Consider the following 18,715-nt stretch of genomic DNA (forward strand, 5'->3'; position numbering starts at 1 on the left):
GGGGGGGGGGAGGAAAGTTTTCATCCTGACTGCTGCCCCCGAGATGGCTCATTTTGGCACTAGAGTGAATGCATGTGTAAAACAATTGGGATCCCTCAAATATGAAGCTTCCCAACACGGTAATTCAGAAGACAGATCGACGAACACCGCGTCAGGAGATCCAAATTTTCTAAGAGAAACTCAGGAGCAGCATAAAGAACTTCAGCTTTCTGTTACGATCGCAAAGAGGGGAACTGCCTTAGGTTGTAAAACCAAAACTGCTTTAAAGTATTGCAGCAGGCAGCTTCTCTTTTAAATTTACGGATAAAGAAGAAACCCTGCCCAGCCTGGAGTCAATACCAGTCCTGCTTCCTCTTCCAGACCAGAACAAAAGGGAACATATTGCAACTATGCTGAGAGAGGAGGGCTGCTGCCTATTTCTTTAAATGTAATGTTAATGCCTTGTAATCAGCTTTAATTTTTAAACAGACCCAGCCCTCCTGTCCATTTCCCCTAATTCAGGACACGTGGAAGGTAAATGGCCTATGCTTAAACCGGGACAGCATCAGCTGTGACAGCTGGAGAGCCTGTAAGTCTCAACTGCCTGATAACAGGAATGGATGTCAAAACTCACCAGGGGAGGGGAAACGGGGAGGGCAAGGGAGGTGCTGGAGATGCCGTAAGGTCATCGAGAAGCCGGGAGATAAGGCCAGGCGGGGCACGGCTCATTTACCGGATGGAAACTCACTGAACCCACCAGGACTCAAAGAAACACTAGAACTGATCAAACGGCAAAGGACTTGGCAGTGACTCCCCACCCCTAATGAAGTTGGCTTCCCTTTCTGGGTATTGCTAACACCATCACAAACATGCCGAGGAGGAGGGACGAGCATCTTTCAGAGGACTGCAAGAGATCAAGCCAGGAACCGAGCATCTTCTGGTGTCTCCCCAGGATGCTGCCTTCTCTCTTTACGATCTCAAAGGCATATTTCAGAGCTAAAGAGCAGCCTGTAGACTTTACGTGAGACTTGGACACAGAACAGGGGCACAAGACCACCCAAGAGGTTCACCTTGTGCTCCTCCAATACCGTTGCCCTTGCAAAGAGGAGACCTGCAGTATATCACGAGTACTCATCATATAAAACTGTTTCCCCCCAAGGAAAGAGAATGACAGAGCCCGTGAGCCTCCCAATCCCAGGAGCCAAGCTGTACCCAGAAATAACCACCCTGTGTCTCTGTCAAAGGACTTACCAAGGTCACTCAACAAGTCAAGAGAAGCCTTAAAAGCCAGAGGCACTGAAGTGCCGTGGCATCCACCTCCAGCCTCCGGCTCTACTCAAACCACCCAGGCAAACTGTCTGTGCAAGGTTGTGCAAAGCTGCCTTCACGCAACACAACTGCACGTTGGCGTAGGTAGCGCCTGGTCAGTTGGATGGAAGGGAAAATCTGGCCACCAACACAGTACGAGAGGGACTTGTCCGAGCCACTATTTTTAGCCCCGGTTGGTGGGCAGACAAATCCTAATCGTCAGCGGCAGCCACCTCGTCATCAGTCCCAAGATGTCAAACCAAAGCCGCAGAGCGCCCATGACAGCCCGGTGTCAGAAGGACAGCCTGATCCAACAGCACCGCCAGCGCTGCCCAAGATTAGCGCCCAGGAGTAACGCAGGACAGCAGCAAAAAGCAAGAGAGCCATCACGATGGGTTTAAAGCGAGCAGAAATCATCTGTGGTGGTAAGGTGCAAACAGAGCAGCAATCCCGGGTCCTGGAAATACTTTGGCCCCCGTCGTGCTGGGAAAGACCTAGAAGCACCATGCTGACTGCTGGCATCATGTTGCCCAGAGAGGTTGTTGAGGCCCCATCCCTGGAGGTGTTCAAGGTCAGGCTGGAGGTGGCCTTGGGCAACCTGGGCTGGTGGGAGGTGTCCCTGCCCATGGCAGGGGGGTTGGAACTCAATGATCTTTAAGGTCCCTTCCAACCTAAACCATTCTATCATTCTATGATCAAACCTGTGGCTGGTGTCCCACGATCCCAACACTGCATATTCCTCACCACCCGCACTGGGGGCTCCCTGGACAGCCCAGATGTTGACCTGGAAAGCGTGCCAATGCGGAGACAGCTGAGCTGCAGCCGAGTACCCCCTTCTCTACAGGGTATATGCAGGGAACTGCATGTACTTGACACAGAATAAGCTCGTTTTAACTGAGGCTTATGCCAACATATTTTACTCAGAGTGCATCAGGGTCCCGTTGCTGACAACAATTCATTTACGCACAGTAATTTGTCCTCTAGGAAACACCTCTCCCTGTTCCTGGACCTGCTCAGGGCATGCACCCAGGAACTCACACTCCACTTCAGCTCTCCCTTCTGGCTGCCACCGGCTTCTCCGCTGTCGTATGAAACGCACCTGCAAAAATTATTTTCCACACTTCTCCTTCTGATTGGGATTAAGTCATACCTGTTTCAGGGCAATACATCATTAAAAAAACCAACCAAACAAAAAAACCCAACTCTGTTCCCAATGGGAAGACCCTACAAAAAGCTCAACTCTCTCCTTCCTGTCCTCTTGGATACAAGCAAGCTAATCTGCACTTGGCCAAGTTGCAAGCGACTCGTTTGGGTCCGTCTTCCCTAAAAAGGGGATCCAACAGGAAAAAAAAGATTTCTTTTAAAGACTGACATTGGCCTCCAAGCCTCCCCCCCCCCTTTTTTATTTTTTTGCCTCATACCAAAAAAAAAAAGCCACCAGTTGCTAGCGGATCAGTGTGCTGCACCTCCCTGTCCCGAGGCATCCGAAAGCAAGAACAGGCAGTTCCCTTCGCTGGGTTTGCCCGATGTATCTCCCGCCGCTTTCACGCTCTCTGGGAGACGTGCGCAGCCCAGAGAACAGGATCTGGACTCCTGCCTTCCCCTCCTGGATGCGCTTTCAACTGTAAACAGCCTACACAGAGCCCGACGGGACTGGCAACCGCACGCCAGGCCCGGAGGTCTCTCTGCTGCCGAGAGGAGGGTTCCCCATTTCCCATCTGCGCGGCCGAGGGTGGAGACAGGTTTCCACCTGACACCTTATTGATTTCGTGCAGGAAAGCTCGGCAACCTCACCCAGGGCTGAAGGCTTTTCAGCATTTAAACCGCTTCTGATATAGAAATCCCCAACTGGAACAGCTCTTCTGTGCAATGTTCCCCGTCACCCTAAATGCCGCTATAGACTTGTTTATCCTATGCTAACTTGCAAGATACACTCCTGTACTGACGCCTTATTTCCTCTGTTTGCGAAAGCAGAGAGCTCACTAATCCCCATTTGCCCACGTCAGATTCCTAATGCTCTCCCCGGGCTTCCATCACAACTCGATAATCCTGGCTCACCCCCAGCCGTTAGCACGGCTCCCTTTGGTGGTATGGAGAACTGGGTTTGGATTTTTTGGATGATTAGGGGGGAATGGAGAAGGGCAAGATGCGCTGTAGGCTCCTCTCAGTGCCCAACTGCACGCTGCTATGCCACCACCAGGCACACCAGTGCATCTCCAGGAGCACAGGGAGGAGATACATCAGTAAAATGTGCTTTGGGGCCAGGAAAAAGAGCAGCAGTTGCTGCACATGAGGACCAAGATGGAAAGCAAAGATCAATTGGGTCTCTGGCTGTGCAGAGCTCAGGTCTGTTAAACCAATTCCCCAGTCACAGCTTGATTTCACATCTTCACTGCCACTTCTTCTCTTCCCTTCCCAACACCAGCTCTTTCCACCATGCCTCTCCTTCCATGCTCTGGTTTTGAACCCCAGGCTGGAGCTTGGAGCATACCGCCCCTCTCGCCTTCAAATCAGCCCTTGAAAATGCCGCACGCTGTGCAAAAACCGCAAATAACCCCCGGCTTGTGACGACACCGAGGCCATTAAACCGACCGTCCCTGGGCAGGGAGTCTGCTCTGTCCTTCACGAGCAGCGCTGCGCGCTGCTACAGCCTTGCGCAGGTACTGCTTAGGCAAAAGCTTCATCAATATTTAAAGATGAAGCCAGGAAGCCCATAGCCCAAGCAGCTTTCAAGCCCCTGATCAGATCAATGTCAAACAAAAGGCTGCAGTGTGAGGATGCTCCAGCGAGCGAGGCCCAGGCTGCAGCCTGGCACCGTCCCCTCTCCTTTCCAACGCCGATCAAGTTTCTCTCCTCCGGCCCCAGCGGGCTGGGACGGCTCCAGCACCGGTCCGTCACACGGAGCTGCCCATAGTGCACACCGAAAGCAGCCCCCACGAGCGTAGAGTTTCCTCTTAGCGGAGCATTTCCAGTTTCCAGCCAAATTCAGAAATCGGTGCTGCTACAATCCCCTTCTCTCGCTTTGAATATTACTTTGCTTTAATGCCAGCCACTTAAGAACAAAACATCTGAGGCTCAAAACCATGGGGTCATCGGTTCCAGCATCCCGACTCCGAGCAGATGCTCCAGAGTAGCAAGAAAACCATAATGCACTTAGCTAGTTTGACACTGCATGGGAGCAGGAGATCTTATTTCCCTTAGCTATAAATGTAACCGATCACAAGATTATCCGCAGCCCTTTTGCGAACACGCTGCTGGGCTCCCTACCCCCTGCAAGACCGAATTTAGCCCTGGCTTCCAAGACATCCACAGACGTACAGAGGTTGCCTCTTTTTACCCATCTTCATTCTTTTGTATCACTTAATTATTATTCAGATGCCAGAGAGCAGATGGGAGAAACACCATATCAAGAGAGGAAAAAAAAATAAAAATAGAATAATTACATCTAATGGCTAAAGTCAATAAGATGGGGATAAACTTATGTTCCTTCTAGGGAAAGTGGCGTAGATAAGGGAATGGAATCCTTCAGAAAGGACCCACCCAAGGGTAAGAGCATTCCTAGAGAGAGGCATTTATTGGAAATATCAGCAAATTAAGACTTTGCAAATAATAGCGAGCAGGAGGAATTTGCTGGTTAATACCATTACGGCTCTGGAAGTCATTTTCCTGCAACCAATGCACCAAATCACTCCCCATTTCATTTCCTCCCCACAGAATGACACGCAGAGCGGTTTGTCCCCGCTGTATCAAATTAACCGAGCACCGGTGTCCGGGACGATGCTCACGCTCACACCCTGGGCTTCAGGGTACGAAGAAGGCAGACAAATCCTCCGTGACCGTGCCAACGCTGAAAATCCATCTGCTCTCCATCCCCAGACAGAGACAGCAGGAATGGATACCAACATCTCCTCCATCCCTAAGGGAGATATATTAGCTGGTTACGTAATAAAACTAACAGCATGGCGCTTCCAAGGACTACCGTGCCGACAAAGCCCTTCCCCTTAATACCACCGGAGATTACAGCAAATCGAAGAAGAGTGGAAACAAGGCGAGGGGCTGCGGGCGAGGTTTTGCACAGAGGAAAATGCTGCAGTCTCTCCCCTTAATGCACTCTAAATCCCATCTGATTTCCAACTCTGCTGCTAAAAAAAAAAAAAAAAGGCAAAAAAAAATTAAAAAAAAAGCCCAGCCTGCGTTAAAATGATATTAATGCTGGGTGAGTGAGGTAGAGTGACTCAGGAAGGGTGTGGAGGAGGAGAGTTGTTTAGGGGAAGCATCCAGAGGAATCCAGACCATGAAAGCATTTTGGAAGCAGACCAAAAGGAGCCAGGGGTGCAGATCTGCTAAAGGATGCTAACGTGCTTTTACAAATCTGATTAGTTGCTGGTTTTGAGCATCCAGGGTCAGATCCTTCCTTTGATAAACACACATCACTTATCCCCCTCATGCCGGGCTGCCGGCAAAGTGTAATACAACACAACCCTGCTCTTCCCTCTCAATATCAGATGCATTCCCAGCTCTGAAGACAAAGTTTTCACTTCATTTCTGCTCCCTCTTCAGGCTGGCTGACTCCACAGCAAGAGACATCAAGTCGAACACCCCGAGTAAAATTACTCATCCCTCCACTGCCCCGTTTTTGCTGCCAACTAAATGTTGATGTTTTAAAACGCATTCCCTATGAGGTGAGGGTATTGATGGCAGTCGAACTGGTGGTCTCATCTAGCCAGATTTCTGCTTTATGTGCAAAGTGACAGGGCAAGGAGTCATCGCTCTGCCACCTGACTGCACATCCTTGTTTCCCCTTTGACAATTAGAGTCCAAACAGCCCCATCCTCAAGGCGACGTTTCTTTACGGCGTCACACTTCGCATCCTTTTTGAGCTTATTTTGACACACCTCCTTCCATTTCATCAAAATAACCAGTGAGTTCCACCTCTGAACTTGGAAAGCATGGTAAAGGCATCAGGCAAAAGTACAGTGCAACTGGAGGCAGCGGATGAGCACCAACTAGACACATTCGTATGTTCCAGGAGCGTCTCTTAAACCAGTAAGTTCACAGGAACTGGTTCATTCTCTACGAGCTTAGTTGGAATAACTGCAAAAGTCACCAGACTTAGCAGAAGAGATATTCAGATAAGAAGAGAGAAATGCTACGGAGAATCCCTAGAACTAAACAGTTGACTATGGTGGCAAGATGGAAAATAAAGCAGGAGGCAAACAACCTGAGGCTGACTGCCGAGGGGTGACTGGAAGGTGCCACCCAAGCCGAAAAGCGACAGTTGCTCAAGAACAGCCACCAAGCATACAAAAAGAAAAAAAAAAAAAAAGTCTTGAGAAAGAAAGGAAATGAGTGGGTAATAAAACGTTGGTCATACTCTCTGCCACTTCCCAGTGAAGCATTTTGGAGATGATTTTATTAAGGCACTGACTAGTTGTGTTAGTTGACCAAGTCTGGTCCTCCCTGTGCTAGGCACTGTACAGCTATGAAGCGGGGAGCAGTCTTCTCCCCCTCCCCCCCAAACTAAGGCTAAATAGCAAGCGGGCAGAAGGAATAAAATAGCAGAGCCACCAGCGCTATGGCAGTAAACAACAGGTTAGTGCTCCCATTTTGTCCTGGGCTTTTAAGTCACAACCTAGTTAGTGACAATCCGCAGTGAGGCAGAACTATTTTACTAGTGAAAACTTGACATTTCAAGTAAAGGAGAGGAAAAACTCCTAGCTAAGAGCAAAGATAACAAAAAAAAAAAAAAAAAGTAAAAGCTTTCGGGCAGCCTTACCATTGGCGTCTTGGACTCCGGTAAGTGCTCCTACTGCCGCTGCAGTTTCACCAGATAAGACAATTTGTCCTCCACCTTGAAGAGTGGCTTCAGCAAGCGTGGCTACTGCATGGGCAGCTGCTTCACTGCGGGCACAGGGAAGGAGAAATAGGAATTAGGAGGACCAAACAAACAAACAACTCCAGTAGCATTCATTTTAACCAGGCATCGTATGTCAAGAGAACAAATCCAGAGAGAGGGATTGATACTGGGTCCAGATGAAGTTAATCGGAGCAGAAAATCTACAGTGGAGGAGGAATATGTGGGAAGAAGCTGCTTCCACTGGGTTTTTCCAGTTTGCAGAGCTCTTAGTCACAGCATCCCTGCCTTCTTACCTTCGCCTCCTACTAAAGCTTTCAGACAACCCAAGTAGTTACACCACGTGGCTCCTTCCTGCCTCTGGTTTCTGGTACAAAACGCATTCTTTTGGCACTGTTACATTCCGGTACACTACAGATTTTAGAGCTTTACCCTTCGTTACTGATTCCAACCAGTTCACCTTGCACTGAAACAAGCCGAGAGGTTTACCATTACCAGGATCACATCAGCAGCTCTGCATTTACCTAAGATGGAGTACTTCTCCCCAGCCAAGTGGTTTAATAATTCTTTTTAATGAGTGATCGGTAGCTTAGCACAGTGTTCTTAAATTTCTTCATACAAATGAGGTCAGACCAAAGGTCCTTCTCGTGCAGCAATGCTGCTGTGAGAACAGCCAGTATCAGATATTTAGGAAGGAGCGTGTATGTTCCTTCCCTTCCTACACCCTCTCAGCTTCCGACAGCCGGCAGCGTATTGATTTCCTACATCAGAGACTGCATCTGGACCATCAGGTTTGTCTAACCCCCTTTCAAACCCATTTTATACTTTTTGCTTCCACAACATCCTGTAGCAATGAGTTCCACATTTAATTAGACGCTGTGTGAAGAAAAATTGCATTCTGCTACTCCGAAAACTACTGCCTCAGTCTGGCTGGGCAGCCCTGAAGTCTGATATTGTGAGAAACAGAAAATAACCGTTCTCTTTTTGTTTTCCTCATGATTTCATAGACTTCCAGTAATCTCGTTCCCAAGCTGAAGAGCCACAGCACACTTACTGTGCAAGGATTCTTCCTGCTTTCTGATCACTCTTGTCCTTTCCAGACTTTTTCTAAATGTAAGACATGTGTTTGAGTGAGGTGACCATTTCTCACACTATTCCAGACGTAGACACACCATGAGTTAGCCCAGGGGCCTGATCCTGCCCTGTTCTCTATGCCTTTCCCTAAAAAATCCCTACAATTCCTAAAATTAACTTACTCTTTTGACAATAAGTGCTCAGCAGTGATAAAACATTCCTGGAGGACAGTCCCCTGAATGCTCTCTGAACAGCGACTGGTAGCATATAGTTAGAGCCTCACTGGGTATATACAGGAGATATTTCTTTGTATATGTATCACTTTGCATTTATTGACATCCCATTTTATTTACTAATTAGTTGCACAGAGTGCTGTGAGCTTCCTTCAGCAGCTGTCCAGATTTCTCCGGACCTTTTGGACAACTATTAGCTACTTCTGGTGACCTACTGCTAGTCACAAAATTATTCCAAAGACTCCTCCTTCCTGCAGCTGAATCTCCTACCATTTCTTACCTTAATGAATTAAAAAAGTAGGTATTTTCTTCAGCACTTCATGTGGAAAAGAGACGGAAGGAGCCATCTAGGAGCTTCCCCTAGGATGCTTTTCCTTAACTGCCCCGCTCATTCTGTGGTAGACCAACTGACTCCAATATTTTCCCACGTACTTCCCACTCATTCATTCTCTTTCCCAATTTCCTGCTTAGATGCTGTACACTTTCCTACTGTATTCACTCAGGGTGTGTTTTCATTTCTGTCTCTCAGAATAGCTCTTAAACACTGCTACCGAACAAGAGTATTTTCCTCTGCTTTCCTACTCCCTCTGGCTTATCTCTCTTCTGAACCCGGAGCTACGCGAAGGCAGTTGTACTGCAGGAAAGCCACCTACAACACAGCAAACCTGGGGTAAGTGTGGATTTACTGATGTAACCCTGTTTCCCAGACTTCACGCAGCATTTATTTGAATCCACTTTCAAGGGCAATTGAGCATGTTAATAATTTGTTACGGTTGCATCCCTGAAAATAATAATGATCTGCAGCATAAAAGCTTTTCCCAGTTACAGTGTGCTCCACAAACATTAATTGGTTCAAATCAATGAATTAATTACCCGCCTCCACTTTGTCCTCTTTTACTAGAAGGCTTAATACTTCCCATCCTCAAACCTGACAGAGGTTGCATCATCCATCTGTTGGCAGATGTACTGTTCTACATGGGACTATGAAGGACTCTGCACTCTCTCGGTGGCCATTGGAAAAAGATTCAGAGATGGCAGCTTTCAGCTAAATTAGGCATAAAGTTTCCAGAGCTGGGATGAGTCACCAGCTTTCAAGGACCAGAGCCTTGCTGAGATCTTCCTACAGGCAGGGGAAAGACTGCAGTCCTACAGCTGAAAGCTACAAGGAGCATTTTGTGGCAAAGGGAGAAGTATGCTTCTTTCACATGGAAGGGTGTTGGAGGATAGTCACCAAGAAAGGTCTTCAGCCCTACCACGGTCAGTAGACAAAGAGGGTGACCACAAGCTGGGCAATAAAACACGAGGAGGTCCCTCATTCCCACTGCAACGCTGCTACAGTCTTCACATTGCTCCTGAACGACAAGCTGTTTGAACAGACTTATCACAGGGTTTTCCTGAGTATAAACAGAGCTGATCCTGTCTTGAGGCACAGTAGAGACTAAATGACTTGTTAAAGGCTCTTCCATTCATATTTTCCAGAAAACTGTCTTTAATTCTAACAACATTTATTTTTATTAAAGATTCTGAATTTCCTAAGTTAATGCAGGAAAAGGAACTGCTCACTGTGACCTTAAGAGCTAAAACTAGTACCAATGGGATGAAATTAAAATCAAAAGCCCACTGATGTTCTAGTCCAGAAGAACTTTTTTTTTTAAAAAAAAAAAAAAAAAACATAGAAAAATCTACTGCCCGGAAGTATGCAAGACAAATTCTCCGAGTTGGATTCCAGGAGACAGGGCTTTTCCCTGCACCTCCACGCCTAGTTACTTCAGCCGTTCTTCTTACAGCATCCTAAAAAGATCACTTATTTTTAAAAGGCAATTTTATAGCGAAACTACTAGCAAAAAAGCCTACTTAACCAACCTTGTATGGTAGCAGAAAAGACCGTATCTGATGGACCTGAATCTGGACCAGAGAGAGAAGAAACGGTTCTAGGCGCTTAGGTGAATCAGTTGCAAAAGGAATTTGGAAGCAAGATGCTGAACGTCCCCAAGATCGAGGTGACTGCTCTAGTAAGTCATGTATATAACAAGGTCTTGGAGCTTTACTCCGATCATCATCAGTGCAGACTTGTGCCTTGTCCTAACCTACGGCTGCTCAGTCAACAGCCTCTAGACCAGAATCCTGATTGGGATGAGGAAAATATTTTGTCTGCACCTGAGCAGCGTTAAACCTCTGATGCTGCTGGGGTGGACGCCGTGTTTCCTACAGTCCCTCCTGCTCTCTCAGGGCGCCACTGCGGTGTGCCACAGCCATTTCCAGTTTTGAAGAACAGCAGGCAAAGCTTAAGCAACTCACCGGCGCTGAGCAAAGACCCGCTGCGTGGACTTGTAGAAAACTACACTGCAGATCTGAGTAACCTGAGTACCACCAAAAATCTCACAGAGCTCGTTCCAAGATGAAGAGGCAGCATCACTATTGCAGCTCATTCACCTTCTGCTTCAGAAACACATTTGGGAGAACTCCCCAAAACACTGGCCTCTGGAAGAGATTCTGACTTTTAAGGAGAGACTGTATGGCCACAAAATAGGGAAATTCAGCCTTAGTCTTTTAGTAAGAAACCATTAATAGTATTGAGGGAGACGTAGGCCAGCGTATTTATAAGGTGCTATTAGCACACCATGACTCTCGCTTGTTTCACAAGCTCAATTCTGTAATTTGTTGTACAAAAAAGATCGTTTAGAGGCTACAGGTACTACTCATCTTTTCCTCTTTCAAGAAATTTCCGTGTCAGTGCTCTCCTGTGGTTACAGTGGAAATCAGGAACTGTCCTGCAGACACCTGGACACGGGCTGATGTAGGAATTTCCTAAGGAAAAGCCTCTACTGGGACTGTACACAGCGGTCTTTGCAACGTTAGAGTGAAAACCTAAAAGGAAACGTCACGTGCGCATGCTTCAAGCCTTCGTCTCTCACCCATACCTGTTGAGTGCCATGGTAACAGTTGCTCCTTGCTGCATCTCCTGAGATGCTGCCACTGCTGCTTCTGCTAATGATGCCACCGCCTGCGTGGCCTCGGATGCCTGCGTCGTCTGGATAGTCATCTCACCCCCCTGTAGCGTTGCCCAGTTCTGCTCCACCTATGGGGAAAAAACAAAAAGAAAGGCCATAGGATAGGATGTTATCCCACGAACGTACAGTTGCTCCCTAAAATGGGAGGGTGAGATAGTTTCAAGAGGTCTTTGCAGAATCCTGCACATGCTCTGACTCTGAGAGACAGGGAAAAAAGGGAGGAAGCCTGGGATCCAGCTGAGAACATTGCTGGACCGTACAACCCCTCTATCAGCCATGTTTCTCTAGTTTCTCTAGTCAGCCCGTGATTATAGTTGCTGTTCTCCATATGTTCAATCTCCAAACAAGAACTTGAGTTTTCTCACACACATAGAAAGCGCACCCCATAAATATCTACGAAGTCCCTCAACCTCCCACAAACCCCTCTCGTCCAGCCATGTCCGCAACAAAACGGGACAGTGTTGATCGTTGCTCTGCTCGGATCACCGCCTGCCAGCCTGGGCAGTTTATTAAGTAGCTGCATTTCTGCCATGCTGGAACCCCAGTGTGGATCATGTCCCACAGGGAAATGGGCTGTGTTTGCCTCACCATTTCTATTTGTCTGCACCCACCTGCTGTCATTTTGGGGAACAGTCCATGTTCCCATTCAGGATTTATTTGTACAGCACTTGTGAACTCGGTTCACAAGTTGGTTTGAGCCAGTTGGTTTGAGCCAACTGGAATTTCTTTGTGCCGCAGCAATATACTGAACGAAAGAAGACGGCAGATGGAAACTACTGTGTTCGTATCACAGAATCACAGACTGGTCAGGGTTGGAAGGGACCTCTGGAGATCATCCAGTCCAACTCCCCCGCCAGAGCAGGGGCACCTCCAGCAGTGGCACAGGACGGCGTCCAGGCGGGTTTGGAATGGCTCCAGAGTGGGAGACCCCCCCTCCTCTCTGGGCAGCCTGTGCCACTGCTCTGCCACCCTCACAGCAGAGAAGGCCCTCCTCAGGTTTAGATGGAACTTCCTATGGTCAAGTTTGTGCCCGTTCCCTCTTGTCCTGTCACTGGGCACCACTGAAAAAAGACCATTCCCATCCCCCTGGCACCCTCCCTTGAAGGATTTATAAGCATTGATAAGATCCCCCCTCAGTCTTCTTTTCTCCAGACTAAAAAGCCCCAAGTCTCTCAGCCTTTCCTCATAAGAAAGATGCTCCAGTCCCCTCATCATCTTCGTAGCCCTTTGCTGGATCCTCTCAGCAGTTCCCTGTCCTTCCTGACCCGGGAAGCCCAGAACTGGACACATTACTCCAGATGTGGCCTCACCAGGGCAGAGTAGAACTCCCTGACTTCAGACCTTTACGTAGGTAGGTTTCATATTCCTTAAAATTCACTCAGTCTCAGCTGCTCGTTTTTCACCTTGTCCCCATTTCCCCATTTGGGACTTCACAGCTCATGAGACAATGAGTGTACGGCCACAAAAACCGCCAGGATGTGAACTAGAAATATGCATTGGACCAAAAAAACTAAAGAAGTGGAGGATGAAGGCCCATCAGCTGACAAATCCTACTGGCTGCTTTGCAAGATGAAGATCTTCCCTCACCCTCCCCATCTCTGTTCTCATCCCCATAAACATTTCAGGCCACTCACCGTCTTGCTGAGACTCACAAATAAGAATGTCGTAGAAGGTGATAAAAAAAAAAAAAAAAGCCCTCAATTTGTTAACATGGAGAAAGCTAAAAAGTCCATAGAAGCAGAGCTGGCTCAAGGCTCCCCACAAAAGGACAAGTAAATTCTGCTGCCTTTGGGCAAGAAAAGGGTTAGTCCCATCAAAGGATGGAGAGGGAGAGAGAAGCTGTCGCGCTCTCACTCACATCTTCTATCACACACTCCTCAGCAGCTGCCAATCTGGTTTTCCAGCACTTGGGCACAGGCAAAGCTGGCGCTCGTCGTAGCTCTTTAGCCATCCCCAGCCGTCTGACGTTCAAGGCAACTGCTTCGTTCTCCTGTGCCCAGAGCTGACCCTGGGCGGAAGGATCCAAAGCAGGGAGGAAGCAGTGAGATAGTGCATTGCGAGAAGGAGAAAGGAAGTTGATTTGAGAGAAGGCAACATCTTTTTAGGAAAGCGGCAACCAAGTCCGAGTGCCCAGAGAGGAAGAAGTTGCAGATGGTAGAGATCTCGAGAGGGTCGCATTGAGTTTGTGGTACTCGTGAGCCATGCCAGAACCGAACCGAAGCAAGGCTGAGCTAGGAAAGACACCCTTCCCACCACCATGCAGAAGAGGAGCAGACATACATTTTTTTTCAAATACATAGCAACACACGTCGAAGTGATAAGGCAGGTCTCTGCCTCTCACTGTGACATTCAGTGCCCTGCAAAGATGCCTAAGCTTTTTCAGAACAGGGATGGAGCAAGGCCTGGAAAAGAACGGGGGGTGGACTGCCCAGGCCCTTCTCCCTGCTAATACGAAGGTTGTGCTGCTGAGATACTAGGGAGCATCCCTGCTCCACACTGCTTGGCATCCTGTAAACACATCAATTTACTCAGAGCTAACTGAGATTTTCACCCAGCAGGAGATACCAGGACAAAAACATCCCCGGAGAGGCTGCCAGCAGGCTGTGGATCTCCGCGTGCAGAGAAATAGCACCCATCCTCAAAGCAAGTTGACTTTTGTGTCTTTATTTTGTCCAAGATATTGCTTAGACGTTCCGTTCACGTTAGGAATTAGATGCCTGTGTTCCCTGGCTTTCTATTTATGCCATTGAAAAACTTCTTCCAGATCTCAAGAGATACAGCCACTTCTTGAAAACCCTCAAAAGCAGCCCAAAAGTATTTCAAGGTCATGGTCCCAGAGCCCGGCTGTGTCACTTTGGGTCTGAGATGGAAACAGGGTCTGGCGCAGAGTAAAGCTGTTCTGTGCTGCCACCTGTCGCTGCGAGAGCCCCATCCAGGCAGAGCGGACCAGACCTCGCCGCTCCTGCGCACAGACTGTCCAGCCGGGAATTCCAGCATGCAGAGGGGCAGAACGTGACCCGTAGCCTGATTTCCAGGTGGGTTGGGGGGTGAAAAGGGTTAAAAAAAAAAAAAATATAAAATCTTCATATCTTAAAGGAATGTTCCTTAAACACACACAAACCCCCTCGTTATTACTCAAAAAAAAAAAAAAAAAAGTAGAAAAATGCGTGTAAATTTGAGTGTTCACAGATTTTGGGACTGAAATGGTCTAATCAAGTCCTCAATAGAAACAACTTTGCCAAGTTGTAAAGGAGTGGAAGAAAGTTTGACAGTAAATGGAACAGTAACTCCACAGTATCTCCTGTTGTCTCTGCACTACTGTGTATTTACACAGCTCTCCCCGGGACTTACCTGCAAACCCCCCTAAAAGCTGCAGCAAAGGAACAGTCCCATTTCATCCACAGATCAGTGGCCAAAGAATCACAGGATTTGCCCCCAGCCACCCAATATTCTTTGCGAACCAAAGGCTCAAAATATCTCAGGCATCACTCCAAACCCTGAACTGACAAACCAGCACCCAGGACCCACAGCACAGATGAAACTGTTGCTCAATACAAGTACACTAAAGTGTATTTGAGTAGGTCATTAAGTCTTTATCTGCTATAGCAGACCTCACAAAATAAATAATCCATAGGAGATATCACAAAAATGTATGAAATTCCAAACTGAGGCTTCCGCCATAATTACATTCTTACGGTCCTGAGTCAAAATAACAATAGTTCAGGACATGAAATTTTATAGTCTCGCGTTCGCGTGTATTTTAACCCCTAACGTGACAGTGCGGGGAAGCAAGGCTTGGTGTTTTCTGTGACCGCTTAATTCTAGAAAATATTTATCAAAGCTCAGACAGGGCAATTCTGGTTTGTGCGCCATGAACACGACCCAGGTCCTTACCTCTCCATCAGTCACTGCGGAATAATTGACTTGTGCGACGGTAACTGTGGTAGGCAACTCTGAGGCATCGGCCAGCGTGGCAACTGTAGCACCAGTGCCAACCTGCGGAAGTCAACAAAATGCAGTTGAACCCGTTTGTTATTGCTGGGAAAAGTCCACATGATTCAGGCAAAGGGACACTCAAATGGTCTCGCATTAAAAAGCATCTCACCCACAGAGAATAACAGTAATTGCAGAGCTCACAGAAAATACGGATTAATGTCGAAGGCCCGAGAGAGGAAATCACACGCTAGAGCCACGTTAATCTATGGCAGCGTCCAGAGTGGATATGTTTGTCCAAGAAAGTTTTACCCAGCCCTTGTGCTGTCCCCTACATTCACGACAGAGTCCTCGCTATTCTCCCAACCTCACAAAGAGCAGCTGTGGGACACCACTGCCATTCCCTGGTGTGAGTGCGGTGCGCAGGTGGAGCCAACACGCTTCTCCCACGGGGCGTAAGTCACTCAAAAAGCCACTGAGTAGTCCTGAGTCAGAACATCCTGCACACCAGCCCTCATTTATAACGCCCCCTGCTCAACATTCACTGTGTCTCTCATCTCCAGGCACTTGGCAAACATTAGTTCATCCTCAATACCCCACTGCCTTTGGAAATGACCCCATTTAACAGCTGGGAAAAGACAAAGGCAGGGAGATGTGCAGCTTTGTTTCGAAGGAGAATTAAACCTATCAATGCTAGATAGTGAACGGGATCTCAGGTGCCCAGCACCTAAAAGAACACCAGTCAAAGGGAAAATGTACTTTAGCAGGTGAACAAACAGAACCAGCTTGGCAAGTCTGCTGGGCCGGCCTCGGTGGGGCAACAGAAAGCTGTTAGCAGTCACTGAAAAGCTTTCATTTGGGAAAAAAAACCAACACAAAAAACCTAAACCAAACTCTCACACCATGTTTTTATCTTCATGGTTGCGAGATGAGAATGGCCAACAGAAAACGATGTTTGAGACTTCGCTAAAAATGTGACGCTCAAGAGGGACAAACCGCTGGGCCAGTCAGGTACGAGGGGGCAGCGGTGCTTTGGAGCGAGGGGCACAGGGGAAAGTGAGGTTCAAATCCCACAGCCACGAGGAGCTCTTGGGAAGCCTCCCCACATGGGGAACACAGATTAAACAGCAGCAGAGCCACTGCCTGAACTCAGCCCCTTCTGCCCTGAATCGTCCTCTGTAAAACAGCCTAAGAGGCATCCTTACCGCAGGAGGCATCATGAGGATAAACAAATATTCAGTGTGTGTAATAGATTTATTGCACTTTAAGTGTAAGACGAAGAACAGGAGCTCAGAAATACCTAATGCTGTAGATTAAGCTCTGTTTCATGCCATAAAAGAAAGGCAGTCACAGTCCCACCACCTCTTCTCCCATCACTCCATCCCATTGTCACCACAGGCGTTGTGTGGCCACACACGATGAACTGTATTTGTTTGTAAACGGGTGTTTTTAAATCCGGGTCAGATCCCTGAATCGCTTGACCAAATAGCTGCAGAAATGCATGTGCTGCCATAACAGGAGACCGAGGGATGGGAGTGGGGAAGAAAGAGGATGAGACTGCTTCTTTGGGCGGGAGCACTGTGTTAACGAGCCTGCAGGCTAAGACACACAGATAAAGACAAGATTCTTGAAGGACGAGTTAAGCTACCAAAAGGAGTTCGCTCTAAACTACCTCCCTGACGCAGGCAACTCGATCCCGAGTCAGCTGCGCCGGAAAAGCAAAGCTGGAGGGTTTCGCTCACCTGGATGAGGGACACGGTGCCATCAGGGTTACTGAAGGTTTGTACCACCGTCTGTGACGGCACCAGGTGCGCTATACTGTGTGTGGTCGTAGTCTGCTGCTGCGTCTGCTGATCCTCAAACGCGTAGAGCAGGTCTTCACGCCCGTGCTGCTTGTAGCAGTTCTTCACGATAGTCCGCAACGCTTGGGTCCATGACACCTACCAGTAGGATAAAAATAAATAAACAAAGTGAAGAGTTAGCGTGAAAGTTTTCTGAACCACTGCAGTGCTGCTACTGCGGTCTTTTGCATGCTTACCTTTACTGCGTTTTATGAGGTGGTTTTCAACAAATTCTCAGACAAACCAAAGGCTCCAATACCTAATCCCTCTCTGCTCATCTTTCCCCTTTCTCCAAGATGAAGAAAACCACTCTGGAGAGGTATTGCATTGTTGTGTACTGACACAGAATGAGCACGTCTGGCCAAGGAAAAGGGAAGCTTCCCAAGGAAATCTGTTTTGCCAGCTTTCAAGGAATTCTGATTAAGGGATTTGGGCTGACAAGTAGAAAACTATCCCTACCTAAGAAAGCACCAACTGCCACAGCACCATTTCCAGCCTCACTAAGCATCCAGCCAGACCTACATCAGCCTGCGCAAGTCCTGCCGCTTGCACACCCTGGTAGCTTTCTTTGATTATCTTTGTGACGGGTTGGTAGAAACATCACCTGCATAGAGGAACCATGGCCAGAACTGATACCCAAGACCTTTTCACCAAGTTCTCTCTTTTTTTTTTTTTTGGTTTCACTGCACAACCTTGACTGCTCCCCTTTAAGTACAAAGGTCCCTGCTGCTTGAGGGTGGGACAGTATCCCTTCAGAGGCTTCAAGACACCATGATACAAACTCTACAGTAAGTGACCTGCATACTTGGAGAGCAGACTCGTCCTAGGCTGCGTAGGCTGCTTCATAAGGCCACAGAGGTGAGCAGGTTCCGCAGCTAGAAAAAAGGGCACTTGCTGCAGAAAAAGATGTGGCTCAAATACCGACTCGTCACACAACCCCAGCAGGGACAGAGCAGATTGAAGGTTACGCCTCTGTCATCTCACTGCTCTCCCAGGCTGAACGTCTGACACAAAGTCAAGGAAGGGCCGATGTCATCGTTTCTTCTGTCACTCGAGGGGAAAACTACTCCCACAAAAACTGGTTGTGAGCCCCTGTGCTCAATTTGAAGGCAGACAGACATGGGAGATACACACCCGCTGCTTCTGTTCCTCTGTGCGGACATCGCTGCGAACGTTGGCCCATGGAATGTCCTCAGGCCACCAGAGGGGCTTGCAGCTTTCCTTGCCCCAGCCTGGTTTCCCCCGACCTGTGGAATACTTCAGCATCTCAGGGATGAAAGCTCGCAGCTGTGCCTGCAACAAACCACATAGGAGGGTTGAGCATTTTTTTTAGGAAAACGTATCTCTGGTCGTTTTGAGGTACATAGTACAGAGTTATTACATTTAACATTCATCCTGTTGGAACCGTCAACTGGAAGAGTCCTAAATGCCTAAGGAAGATGGGCAAATACTTTACCATATTCTCCCAAGACTCAGCTGAGA

At 47.9% G+C, this 18,715-nt stretch overlaps 1 protein-coding gene across 2 annotated transcripts in view; it reads right to left on the minus strand.

Moving 5' to 3' along the window:
- NRF1 (nuclear respiratory factor 1) overlaps positions 1–18,715 on the minus strand; it is a 53,475-nt gene that overhangs the window by 21,366 nt on the left and 13,394 nt on the right. For both annotated transcript variants that reach the window (XM_009882989.1, XM_009882988.1), the window contains exons 5-9: positions 18,368–18,526; positions 17,135–17,332; positions 15,354–15,455; positions 11,370–11,527; positions 7,064–7,188 (exon numbers count right to left, since the gene is read on the minus strand). In XM_009882989.1, coding sequence (XP_009881291.1) covers positions 7,064–7,188; positions 11,370–11,527; positions 15,354–15,455; positions 17,135–17,332; positions 18,368–18,526 — 742 coding nt within the window. The remainder of the gene's footprint in view (positions 1–7,063; positions 7,189–11,369; positions 11,528–15,353; positions 15,456–17,134; positions 17,333–18,367; positions 18,527–18,715) is intronic.

Source organism: Charadrius vociferus, unplaced genomic scaffold (assembly GCF_000708025.1).
Source record: "Charadrius vociferus isolate BGI_N301 unplaced genomic scaffold, ASM70802v2 scaffold32, whole genome shotgun sequence".
Classification (NCBI taxonomy): Eukaryota; Metazoa; Chordata; class Aves; order Charadriiformes; family Charadriidae; genus Charadrius; species Charadrius vociferus.